The sequence below is a fragment of the Acinonyx jubatus genome, chromosome E1 (assembly GCF_027475565.1).
Source record: "Acinonyx jubatus isolate Ajub_Pintada_27869175 chromosome E1, VMU_Ajub_asm_v1.0, whole genome shotgun sequence".
Taxonomy (NCBI): domain Eukaryota; kingdom Metazoa; phylum Chordata; class Mammalia; order Carnivora; family Felidae; genus Acinonyx; species Acinonyx jubatus.
Genome location: NC_069397.1, coordinates 24,957,916 through 24,970,236, shown reverse-complemented (window position 1 = coordinate 24,970,236; position 12,321 = coordinate 24,957,916). Strand labels below are relative to the sequence as shown.

Here is a 12,321-nt window from a genome sequence, read left to right as displayed (position 1 = left end):
CTCTGTGCTGACAGCTCAGAGCCTGAAGCCTGCTTCGGATTCTGTGTCTCCCTCTATCTCTGCTCCTCCCCCACTCATGCTGTCTCTCTCTGTCTCTCAAAAATAACCAAACATTAAAAAAAAAAAACTTTTTTTTAAAGACTTGTACAAGTTCTAATGAAGTTTCCATAGTGTGGTTACGTTACTTTTTAAACTAAAAATAAATTTCGTTTGAAAACTAAAAACTTACTGCAGAGAAAGTAATCTAAAGTAAGAGTTCTCTTTTTAGAATTAGGTCATCCTCCAACAAACATTTAATTCATATGTTCCAAAAAAGTTAAAACCATACCATTTAAATCTGCATTTTCAAATCTGACCCAGACTATTTTCTCCTTTTCTTCTGTCAGAGGTGTTCCACTGTAAGCCTGCATAGTAAATAGAAATGTTTGAATAAAAATGTTTCACAGTTATAGTACTACAGATGTTCAAGACAAAAAGTAACTTAAATAATGCCAATCTTATCTCTTTCCAACTTCACCAAGATGTTCCAACATCTTAGGAACTAGCACATTTTGTAATATCTTTACTCCCAAAGAAAGTTATATATAACTGTGATAACCTTAGCCAAAAAAAAGGGGTTTTAACTTATTAAAGAATTGCAGAAACCTAAAATACAATGATCATAGTCTATTAGGAAACATCACTATAACTGAAAGGCACTCAAAAACCTACATCACCCCCTATACTGATCAACAAATAAGAAGGCTTAAGAAACAAACAAAATTGGGGCACCTGGGTGGCTCAGTCAGTTGAGCATCTGACTTTAGCTCAGGTCATGATCTCATGGTTCGTGGGTTTGAGACCCATATTGGGCTCTGTGCTGACAGCTTGCTCAGAGCCCAGAGCCTGCTTCGGATTCTGTGTCACCTTCTCTCTCTACCCCTCCCCCACTCACACTTTGTCTCTCTCTGTCTTTCAAAAATAAATAAATGTTAAAAAAAATTAAAAGAAAAAGAAGAAAAAAACAAAACTACCACACGTATCTATTTAGTCTCAGGTGTTTATGATCCTGTAACTACACTCTACCTAGAATTTTCTAATATATTACTTTCTGCTTGCCTCCAGTTCCAGGTAGAAGGCAAGAGCCAGAGTTGGGGGTGAATAAAAAAGTACAGTATTAAACTTTTTAAGTCTCTTATCTGGCTTCTAGACCCAACCTATTAGCTGGTTTCTGCAGGCCAGCAAAGTTCACAAAGATAAGCTTAGCTGCCATGAAATCATAAGTGTCAACGGTATCCATCTGTATTTAAAGGGAGTCATTGCTGCATAAAGCAAATGTTTCCACTTTAAAATGTTTAAAAATTGTATATATTTATAAGCATTTAGAATGTCAACAAAAGGCCTGCAACATTTTCAATTATAAAGTGGTACCCAGTTCACAAAATAATTATTTAATATAAACTGTACCAAAAGCATATAAAAACTACCAACCTGCATATAATTTATGTTATACTCGACCCACTTTAAATTTTTTTTTTCAACGTTTATTTATTTTTGGGACAGAGAGAGACAGAGCATGAACGGGGGAGGGGCAGAGAGAGAGGGAGACACAGAATCGGAAACAGGCTCCAGGCTCTGAGCCATCAGCCCAGAGCCCGACGCGGGGCTCGAACTCACGGACCGCGAGATCGTGACCTGGCTGAAGTCGGACGCTTAACCGACTGCGCCACCCAGGCACCCCTCGACCCACTTTAAATTTCCATGCCAGTTTACAGCCCTTGTACCTTGTATGATAACTGAAAAGTATCTACATTGGGTGCCTGGGTGGCTCAGTCGATTAAGCATCTGACTCTTGATTTTGGCTCAGATCATGATCTCAGTGGTAAGATAGAGCTCGGCATTGGGCTCACACCGAGCATGGAGGCTGCTTGAGATTCTCTCTGCCCCTGCTAGTGCACACACGCACACGCAAACACACACATACACACACACACACACACACACACACGCACACTCTCTTTGAGTATTGAAGTATTTATTTAGTAGTATTGAAAATACTAAATAATACTAAAATATTATTTAGTATTATTAAAATAATACTAAAATATTATTTAGTAGTATTGAAAATACTACTAAAAGACAAAATTACTTTAATAAATTTACTACGTAAAAGAAATTATCTTACAAATCCTTACAAATCTCATTGCCTTTAAAAAAAAAAAGTGAGGGGCGCCTGGGTGGCGCAGTCAGTTAAGCGTCCGACTTCAGCCAGGTCACGATCTCGCGGTCCATGAGTTCGAGCCCCGCGTCGGGCTCTGGGCTGATGGCTCAGAGCCTGGAGCCTGTTTCCGATTCTGTGTCTCCCTCTCTCTCTGCCCCTCCCCCGTTCATGCTCTGTCTCTCTCTGTCCCAAAAATAAATAAAAACGTTGAAAAAAAAATTTTTTTTTTAAAAAAAAGTGAGATGTGTATAGTTAATTCCTTTGAAGAAGAGGAGAAAACCTGCACTGTATCTAACTAATTCATCAACTTTATCTTCAACTGCCTCATCCTCACCTCCTTCCTTTTTGTTCTTTTCATGCTTAAAATCTTTTGTAAAAATAAACTTTTTATTTTGGAATAATTTTAGATTATTAAATATAGTACAAAGTTCTCATATATCCCTCAACCAGTTTCCCCTAATGTTAACTATCTAATCAAATCTGACTTTACCATGGAACATTTCTCAAAACTAGGACACTGACAGTGATGCATTACTATTAATTAAGCCCCACACTTCATTTGGATTTCATCAGTTTTTCCACTAATGTTCTTTCTCAGTTCCAGGATCCAATCTGGAATAGCACAGTGCATTTAAGACAACTTTTTCTCCCCACATCACGCTCTCCTTTCATCTGGTAAAGCAGTAACATTTTTCAGAATTTTCTTCAGTTTAGCAGATTTATCACCTGCAGCATTATTCAACATTCTCTCAATTCCTCTGCAACATTTGCAAGATGTTCTCCTTTGATTTCTGAGTGATATGCAGAACAAAACAAAGTTGAATGAGGTCTTTCAGTGTACTGGGATTCTCGAACTTTTCTTTCCCCTTCAGGGAAAAATAAGACTTTCAAAACAAGCCTTGTCTACTTTTGCTATGTCTTCAAGTTCTCCTCTCTCCTTAGCAGACATGGTGTTCTTTACTAAGCATTCTTGAAAAAAATGTGAAGCTGAGGCATCTGAGTGCTGTTTCCTGTGTGCCTTCCTGCAGGTCTGCACAAAGAAGGCATGTGACATCATGTCATTTTGCCTCTTAGCTTATGATATCTCTTGCCCATGTGTAGGTATTTTATTCTTAGTGAGGCACATACTCACCCAGTGCCCATCCAGCTTTCACTTGCTACCTTAATGGAGGTCAATATCAACATACCATACAAAAGTCTCCTGCCGAGCACTGATTATTAGCTCTCCTTCTTCAACCAAGATGCAATTACTCTAGCCCTCTTATTTAGAATCAAAACTTCCACCCCATTATTTATAGTATTTCGTTATTTTCCCTTTTATTCCTTACCAGGTTTCTACCACATATACCCATTCATAAGCATAAGGTTATTGTTGAACTTTAAAAGACATAGTTACAGCCACTGTAGGTATGTTGTATTTTTTTGTTGTATGTATATGTTTTGTTTCTTTTACCATACAGAAATAACCTCCCTTTTGCCAAAAAGTATAATTGTTAATTACCGCAAATTATTCTATAGGGATAACGTACCATAATTTGTTTGACTGCTATTGACATTTGGGCTGGCTATAATCTTTTTTTAATTTTTTTTAAGTTTTATTTATTTTTGAGAGAGAGAACAAGTTGAGGAGAGGCAGAGAGAGAGGCAGACACAGAATCCGAAGCAGGCTCCAGGCTCTGAGCTGTCAGCACAGAGCCCGATGCGGGGCTCAAATTCACAGACCATGAGATCATGCCCTGAGCTGAAGTAAGACGCTTAAGTAAGACTGAGCCACCCAGTCACCCCTGGGCTGGCTACAATTTTTTACACTGAAAATGTAGAACTTTCACACACAAACACTGAAATGAAAAATTCTGAGCTTTAACTTTTTCCTTGCTGAATTATTTTTTAATAAATTTTCGTAAGTACAATTATTAGATCAAACAGCACAGCTAAGGGCATCTACAAGGCATCAATGACATCTGCTGAACACAATGGTAATTTATTCTATCTGTAACAGCTGAAGAAGCTGATACCAGTCTAACAACACATTTTCCCCCTTTTGTGGCTATTTGGAAACCCAGAGAATAATTTCTAGGCTCCATGAATTTGACAATTTCCAGAATAGGAGTTGGAACATAACATCAGCAAAAAACATAATTTTTCCAAATGGTTGACTGCACAGTACCACTGGGGGATTCTGGATTAAATATGGGGGAAAAAAGACCAGAGGTCACCAAACACCAAATCTGGCCCACCACCTGTGTTCATAAATAAAATTTTATTTGAATATGGCCATGCCCTTTCCTTTACATAAAAAGCAGTACTGAGTAGATGCAACAGATATTGTATGACCTGCAAAGCTTATCCGGCCCTTTGCGGGAAAGTTTGCCAACTACTGCTACACAAGACCATGAAGCCTTAAGGAGAAGCACCAAATATCCCTTCAGTGTAACACAGTGCCTGTCCCATAGTGGGTGCTCAAGTAAATGTCTGCTGCCTGAATTTTTGCTTTCTTTCCAGAGTAAACAGAATAATGACTTACATATTTCTTGAATGAACATTCTAATTCTTAGATCCATGACTACAGCTCTACCTCCACAGTTGCTACTCTGATCCAAATCTTCACAATCAATTGCACAGATTATCCCCTTTCTAATGTAGTAATGCTCATAAACACTATATTAATCTTATACCTTCCAGAACTTTTACCCTATCAGTTTTAAGAACCCCCTATTGTCAATCTATTACTCAATCTGGTATTCTTGTTTCTCTACCAAACTCTCTATTCCCTCGAAGCCTCTGACCACAGCCTTTCTCCTCCAGCCAGCAAGAACTGCTTGCCATGCAGGGTTTCCACTAACACAAAAGGTGCCTTTGTAAAAATGTGATAAAGAGGCACTCTAGGGGCAGGCAAATTACAAAAAATTTTAAACGCCCCTTCCTTGGAACTAGTTTCATGCCAGGGCTCAGGGCTTAAGAGAAAGAGCAGTTTGTAGAGCCCAGGTTGGATTTCAGTCCCAGGTTGCTCTCTAGAACTAGTCTTCTGCACATAGTCTAAGATACTCTACAGCCACAGCAATTCCTTTGCCTACCATACCCAGGTAGCCAGCCTCCTCCAACATCAAATACCCAAGCATTCCATTCATTTTAACTAATGCTACTTCTGATATCCTTTGGAACTTGACTCTCACTCTTTCTCTGCTATGCATTCTCTTAACAATTACACATTCAGTCTGTACTATCATGTAGAACACTTACTGATATGCTTGTTTTAGCAATTTTACTTCCCTTAGTAACCAAGTTCCTCAAAAAAGGAAAGCATTTATTATTCCTTTTTTAAAAGTTTTTTTAATGTTTTATTTATTTTTGAGAGAGAGAGAGAGAGAGAGAGAGAGAGCGAGTGCACGCACAAGTGGGGGAAGAGCCGAAAGAGAGGGACAGAGGATCTGAAGTGGGCTCTGTGCTGATAGCAGCAGCCCGATGTGGGGCTCAAACTCACAAACTGTGAGATCATGACCTGAGCCAAGGTCAGACACTCAACTGACTGAGCCACCCAGGCACCGCAAGCATTTGTTATTCTTTACATGCTCCTATGAACCTTGTCATTGTGACCTATTTCCATTAGAGTTGTCTGAACATAATAAAGGAATACCAATACCCCGATACTTTAATTTATTTGATAAATACAATTTATTTAGTATAACTGAGATCTGCATTTTAGACTTTTCTAGGATGTGGTCATAAAGCTGAGACACTGGATCTATGAATGTCCTTTTCTCAACAGTGCAGTTACAGATCCCTTGCAGTCAGGAAATACTGACATCACCACAAGGAGAAAATAACTTTCCCTTCAGTAGTTCCACGGAACAGTGCTTCCCACAGCTACTGTTTCACAAGAATCACCAGAGGCTCAAACTGCATGCCACCTCAATTCCACTGAGTCAAACTCTCTGGGAAAGGGGCCTGGAAATTATTATTTTTAACACATGAGCCAAGTGACATTTATGTTAAGTCTGGACAACACTGCACTAGATATGATCCCAGAAGGGCTGCTCTTATTCTTTATTGTTACATTTATATAGATGGAACTCTGTATAAGTTAGAGTAACAAGGTATACTCTACTTGGCATATAAATACTGCTCAATATGAAAAAGATATAGATTTGTGTTCAGTATAGTATTTAGTTAATATAGTATCTAGTTAATAAAATGCAAAATATATACTTTGCATTATCACTTCAGACAGGCAACATTTAACGAGGACAAGAGGAAGATTCTGGAAATAGAATCCAACTAGAGAGTCCCAAGTCCCATCTCTCAACTAATGTCTCACCTTAATTCTGTTTATGAGAGCAAGTCCTGAGGAATGATAATTGTGCCACTGTCAGCACAAAACTAAGGCACATGTAATACTAACAAGTATGGTTCTACCCTACCAATGCACAGGATGCTAAAACATCAAAAGTCTTTGTGAAGTTGATGAGACCTGTGTCAAGTTTAGGAAAGACAACATTTCAGAATTTTCCTGGCCAATGGTTCTACTACTGGGGCGTACTATTTCTGAAACTACACAGACACTTACCTGTGGTACAACATCCTGTAGAAAAGTCACAACACTTTCCATGTAGGACTGCTCCCTGGAAAGGGGTGAAATGGATAAAATTTATCCTGACAGCTTAAAACAAAACATGAAAAAGTTCTTTCTAAAGTCACTTAAAATATTTAAAAAAGAAAAAAAGAAAAAAAACCAACTCTCATCAACTGATAGTTCTGCAACCCTGCTTTCTAGTTTCTTTGAATATGTTATTAAGTGAAATGCAAATGAAATTTTAATATTTTTAAACATTGTCTCTTCTTAAAAGTCATGTTCTCTTAATTTGACACAGATATTCTAACTTGTATTTGAAAGAGTGATGACACAAGGCTATGGCAGGACCTTCCTCTTGAGTCAAAGCAAAAGAATTTACCAGAGCAAGAAAAACTGTTGCTGATGACTCAGTATTTCATGACCTTTTCTTTAAATTGGTTACGTACCTAGTCTCTTACCTGTATACAGCAAAATGAATCTGTATTTTGCTGCAGGTGCAAAATTAGGAGATACTAAGACATCCTCACAGAACTTTTGCAATAGACAAGACATGAGAAAATATTACAATGCATAGAAGTGAAGAAAAATGATACTGTTAGGGTCACTGAGATATTTTAAATAGGAAGTATATGGATATCAGCAAGTGGGAAAAAATTCTTCAAGATACCAAATCAATTCATTTCATTTCATGTGAAAAATTACGTTTAAAGAAAATCATAGGAGTTATCCTAAATCCTATAAAAAAGCGGTATGCCTTAGATAGCTACCAAAACTGATTAGGCCTAAAAAGAAAAAAAAAGAAAAACAATTTGATTAGGCCTACCTCTCCAACCTTATTTTCCTGCCACTCTCCTAACTTACTCTGCTTCAGTCTCCTGCAACTTCAATTCCTAAAATAGACCAAGCTCCTTGAATCAAAACCTTTACACCAGCTTTGTTCCTGTCAGGAATCTTTCCCATACTCTTCCATCCCTTTCATATCTCCAGCTTATGTGTCACCTCCTCAGAGAGGCCCTTCCTGACAGCCTATGTCCTACTCCCTACTATCATTCTCTATCATAGCACACTGTGTAGTGTTCAAGCCTATAGTAACTTAGTGTTCCTCCCACTAGAATATAAACTCTATTACAGAAAGGAATCCAACTCTCATTTTCCCTTCTACCTCCAGAATCTACAATCCAGTACTTTAGGCATGGAGTGGATGTTTGAGCATTATTTGTTAAAAGAATACAAATAAATAAAAAACTTTTTTTAAAAAAAACACTAAAATTACGTATTTAATTAACAAAAAAAAGCAATATATGTTGAATACCAATATGGTAATGCAACATACAATACTGCCTAAGTGCACAGGCTCTGGAGACAAACTGCCTGGGTTTTATCCAGGTTCCCCTTCTTGGCTGTTCCCAAGGGCAATTTACTTAATTTCTCCCTGCTTTGGTATTCTCACCTATAAAACAAAGGCTGAGAGGGAGGGGGAGAAAATGAAGACTGAAATAGGACCTAACTCATAGCTAATAACATGCTTAACTTGTTCCATGGCCCATAGTTAGCAAAGAAATATGGCCCCAGGAAATACAGGAAGGAAAAAAAGGAAGTATTATAGTAAAATACATATACTTTTCTTAGTCTGAAAAGGCAATCTTTATGTAACATGCTAAACTGCCCAAGAGAATAATACAAAATATTAACATTCCCTTATAAACATTTTAAAAGGTAGAAAACAAGTTTCACCTCATCCAAATACTGAAGGATCTTAATTGTCCACCCTAACCTACTTTATATAGGTCAACCTCCCTATATTCCATTTACGAAAATAGCTTGCCTTACCCATATCTGTTCACTCTAATCCCTTTGCCTAAAATGTACCTTTGATTCTAATTGTCTAAACTCCATTCAGCCTTTAAAGTACATTATGTTAGCTTCTTAATAAAACCCTTTAGGATCTAAAATACTAAAATATTCCCATTAAATACTCCCACTAGAATACTCCTTTCAATTCTCATGCTGTTGTGCTGGCATCTTTTTTGTTAATTATAGTGATTTCAAGTATACACATCTTTTTTTAATGTTTATTTATTTTTGAGAGAGAAAGAGAAAAACACAGAGTGCAAGCAGGGGAGAGGCAGAGAGAGAGAGAGAGAGAGAGAGAGAGAGAGAGAGAGGGACATAGAATCTGAAGCAGGCTCCAGGCTCAGAACTGTCAGCACAGAGCCCAATGCAGGGCTTGAACTCATGAACCGTAAGATCATGACCTGAGCCGAAGTCGGATGCTTAACAGACTGAGCCCAGGTGCCCCTCAAGTAACATATCTTAAAACCACGTTAGATCATATGCTCCTAGGAGCGCCTGGGTGGCTCAGTCAGTTAAATGCCAACTCTTGATTTTGGCTCAGGTCATGATCTCAGAGATCATGAGATCAAGCAAGCACAGAGCCCACTTGGCATTCTCTCTCTCTTCTTTTTCTGCCTTTCCCCTTGCTCACGTGCACAAACATGCGTGCCCCCTCTCTCTCTAAAAGTGAATAAACATTAAAAAAAAGATCATATGCTCCCAGAAAGTATAAATAGGCTTTGTCAAAGAATGTTTAAAATATAGAATGTACTCTTTATGACACTGACTCTGAAACTTTCTGACTGAGACTTAGAGTAAGAGATACATTTTACATCAGGATCTGGTGAACATATACATACATATGAAAATATCCATGTGTGTGTCACAAAAGAATATTCCCAATTATATTTTCTATTATATGCTATTTCATTTTTTAAATAATGGTCCTGATTCACTGAATTAATGATCCACCAATTTTTGAACCTGGAGTTGGAAAAACGATCATTCCTTAGAATTTAGCACAATGCTTTTGACATACTCTGTAAACGTGACTACATCGACTTGACCCTCCCATTATTCCTTTTATTTGGCCTTGGTGATATTTATCATCCTATAAAGCCTTAATTAAATTTAAAAAGTAATCAATGTTCAGAAAGGAAACCTGAATGTTAGTTACTATTCTGAGCAAATTTTCTTTAGCTTTTAGGCTTATACTGAAATTTGCTTACGTGACAGCCTGGGGGCGAACCACAACTCCACCAGTACAACGACTGGGTCTTCTGGGAGAATCTGTAGCCATAGCTTCATTCACTAAACCTGTTTGCAGAATGGAAGAGATAGAAAAAAACTGATCATTATTGTTGGCGGTAGAGGGAAAGGTTTATGGTTGCTCACTAGAGATCCCTTATCAAAAATGCCTAAAATATAGGAAATCTTCCCAGAAATTCCAATTATACCAGAAAGGGGGAAGATTAGGAGAGGAAATAGATAAAGAAGTTTTCTAATTATCGTGAGAGGTTTTTGGTTTTTTTTTTTTTTGGACTAAGCCTCAGAACCCCAAAACTAGTTAAGACTCTTTCTGGCCCCTCTCATCCACTGTTAACACAAACTAGAAAGGTAAGATGTGCTAGATAGAGAGTCTAGCACAAGACCACTTAATATTTTTTAAAAATGTGCTATCTCTGTGTGCCAAAATTTTAAAATGTACTAAAATCTTAAATCGAGATAGTGAAAATACACATAACACATTATTTGGAGACTTAATGGAACAGTGAGGTAATATCTTCCAACTAAAACTGTTGGGAATCTATAAGCAAGACTGTACATTGTAACTATGTTTGGTGATGGATGTTAACTAGACATTGTGGTGATCATTTCAAGATATGTACAAATATCAAATCAAATTGTGTTGTGCATCTGAAACTAATACAACGTTATGTCAGTAACAGCTATAAAAAAAGGATTGCATGATCATAATTTGACAAGAGTTTTTAAATCAGATTGTCAATCCCCTTACTATTATAACCTAAACACCAGAGCCTTAATAAGTAAGTAATAAAAACCTATATGACATTAGAAACCCCTTGTCCTTTCCTGTCACATCACTGAATCTTGATCCTTTAATGGTCATTAAGCATCTGAATCACTGTGTAGATGTTAAGAACATAGAGTGTACTTGGTTAAGGCTAAAAGAGGATTGACAGCAATATCAATGATCTCTTACAGGGCTCAGGAAAGTCCACAACCTGGAACTAATCTTGAAAGCCCTTAAAACCATCACTTCTAAGTAAGAAGCATTCTCTCACCGTATTTGAAAATTCCCAAACTGAGGAGTCTCACCTGCTACAACAAAAACACCCTTTGCCCCACCTAGTCCAGGTACCCCTTCCTCGGTAGGTATCTTCACCACCAACCCCTCAGCACTCTCATTTCCATTCCACCCTTCATTTCCCGAAACAGAGCCTTCCAAGAAATGTCCTATAAGGGCCCTGTCTCCTGAGGACGACCCTCAGGCCCCACTCTCCTGAAAGACACGAACAGCAATACCCACTTAACCTCCAACGCGGAGCCACCGCTGCCCCCGGCCGCCCTCTGGCCCCTTGCCCTTCTTCCCCTCCCCCTCCAATCTCGATAGCTCTCTCTCGTCGAATCCATACCAGTCAAGCCCTCTCCCCTCACGCTGCTTGCACCTCGTTCTCGCCAAGCCTCCCCAAAGCCACAGCCCCACCAGCCCTCTCACCGGCCGCCCCGCCGGTAAACGCTGTTCTCCAGCTCAAGGCTCACTGTTTGGAGTCTCCCCTCGTGATTGACGGCTACCACTTCCTACCACGCCTCAGCGGAACTACTTTTCTAGCCAATCCCAGAAGGAAACTGGCTACGGCCGGGCACCGCCCTTGGAGGTCAGCTTCGCCAACCAGCAAGTAGAAAAGAGGCGGACCCGCCTCCTGAATTTATCCAATCCGCTGGGGCTCCAGGGAAAACAAAACAGTATGTAAGTTTGGGTGAAGCCGAGGTGTCAGGTTCGGTTGCGAACGCAGGCAGGTAGGGAGAGTTACGAACATGTCTATTTTCCTTTGCAGACAGCACACCTTCGTGGCTTTGTCAAAAGGAATTAGGTCTCAGACTCCTCTGCACCTCAGCTGAGCGTCTCGGGCTGGGAGTCGGAGGACCCGGGACTGGTCTGTTTACATCGAATTCTCGCGACAGCTAGTTCGAAGCACAAAGCACGTGGACATGGCAGCTGCCAATCACTTTCTGCTGGCCACTCACCCATCTCTAACCCGCCTTCTGCCCCGCCCTTCTCGATGTGTTTACCTTCCGGGAGCCTCGGCTGGCTTGCGCGGGTGGGCAAACCTAGAGCCAAGGAGGTATTGAGCTAAATGAGGGGCGCGGCCGGTGATCGTGTCAATTTGAGCAAGGTTTGTGGAGCTCACCTGACTCCTTCCTTACCTGTTTCCATTTCCCCTATGGAAGAGATCGCGATTTCGCCAGTGTCATTGCGTCAGTTACATTTCCTTTACATTTACATTTATTGATTTTTTGAAACAACGCTCAATACAGTCTTAAGCATTTCATAAGTATTATCAAATGTAATACGGCAATCCCATGAGGATATAGCTTATTAATAGGCATGAGGTTTGTAGAAAATTGGCTGAAACAGCAATGAAAATTTTAAAAAGGTTTTAAGCACAATGGAGGATGGAAAAGTTTAGTAAAG

At 39.2% G+C, this 12,321-nt stretch overlaps 1 protein-coding gene across 1 annotated transcript in view; it reads right to left on the bottom strand.

The window, feature by feature from the left end:
• Nucleotides 1-12,063, bottom strand: part of BCAS3 (BCAS3 microtubule associated cell migration factor) — a 606,762-nt gene extending 594,699 nt beyond the window's left edge. Inside the window, exons 1-6 of the mRNA XM_053211840.1 lie at nucleotides 12,054-12,063; nucleotides 11,874-11,957; nucleotides 11,261-11,338; nucleotides 9,833-9,920; nucleotides 6,765-6,819; nucleotides 329-404 (exon numbers count right to left, since the gene is read on the bottom strand). Coding sequence (XP_053067815.1) covers nucleotides 329-404; nucleotides 6,765-6,819; nucleotides 9,833-9,920; nucleotides 11,261-11,338; nucleotides 11,874-11,957; nucleotides 12,054-12,063 — 391 coding nt within the window. The remainder of the gene's footprint in view (nucleotides 1-328; nucleotides 405-6,764; nucleotides 6,820-9,832; nucleotides 9,921-11,260; nucleotides 11,339-11,873; nucleotides 11,958-12,053) is intronic.
• Between the last annotated feature and the right edge of the window lie 258 nt (nucleotides 12,064-12,321).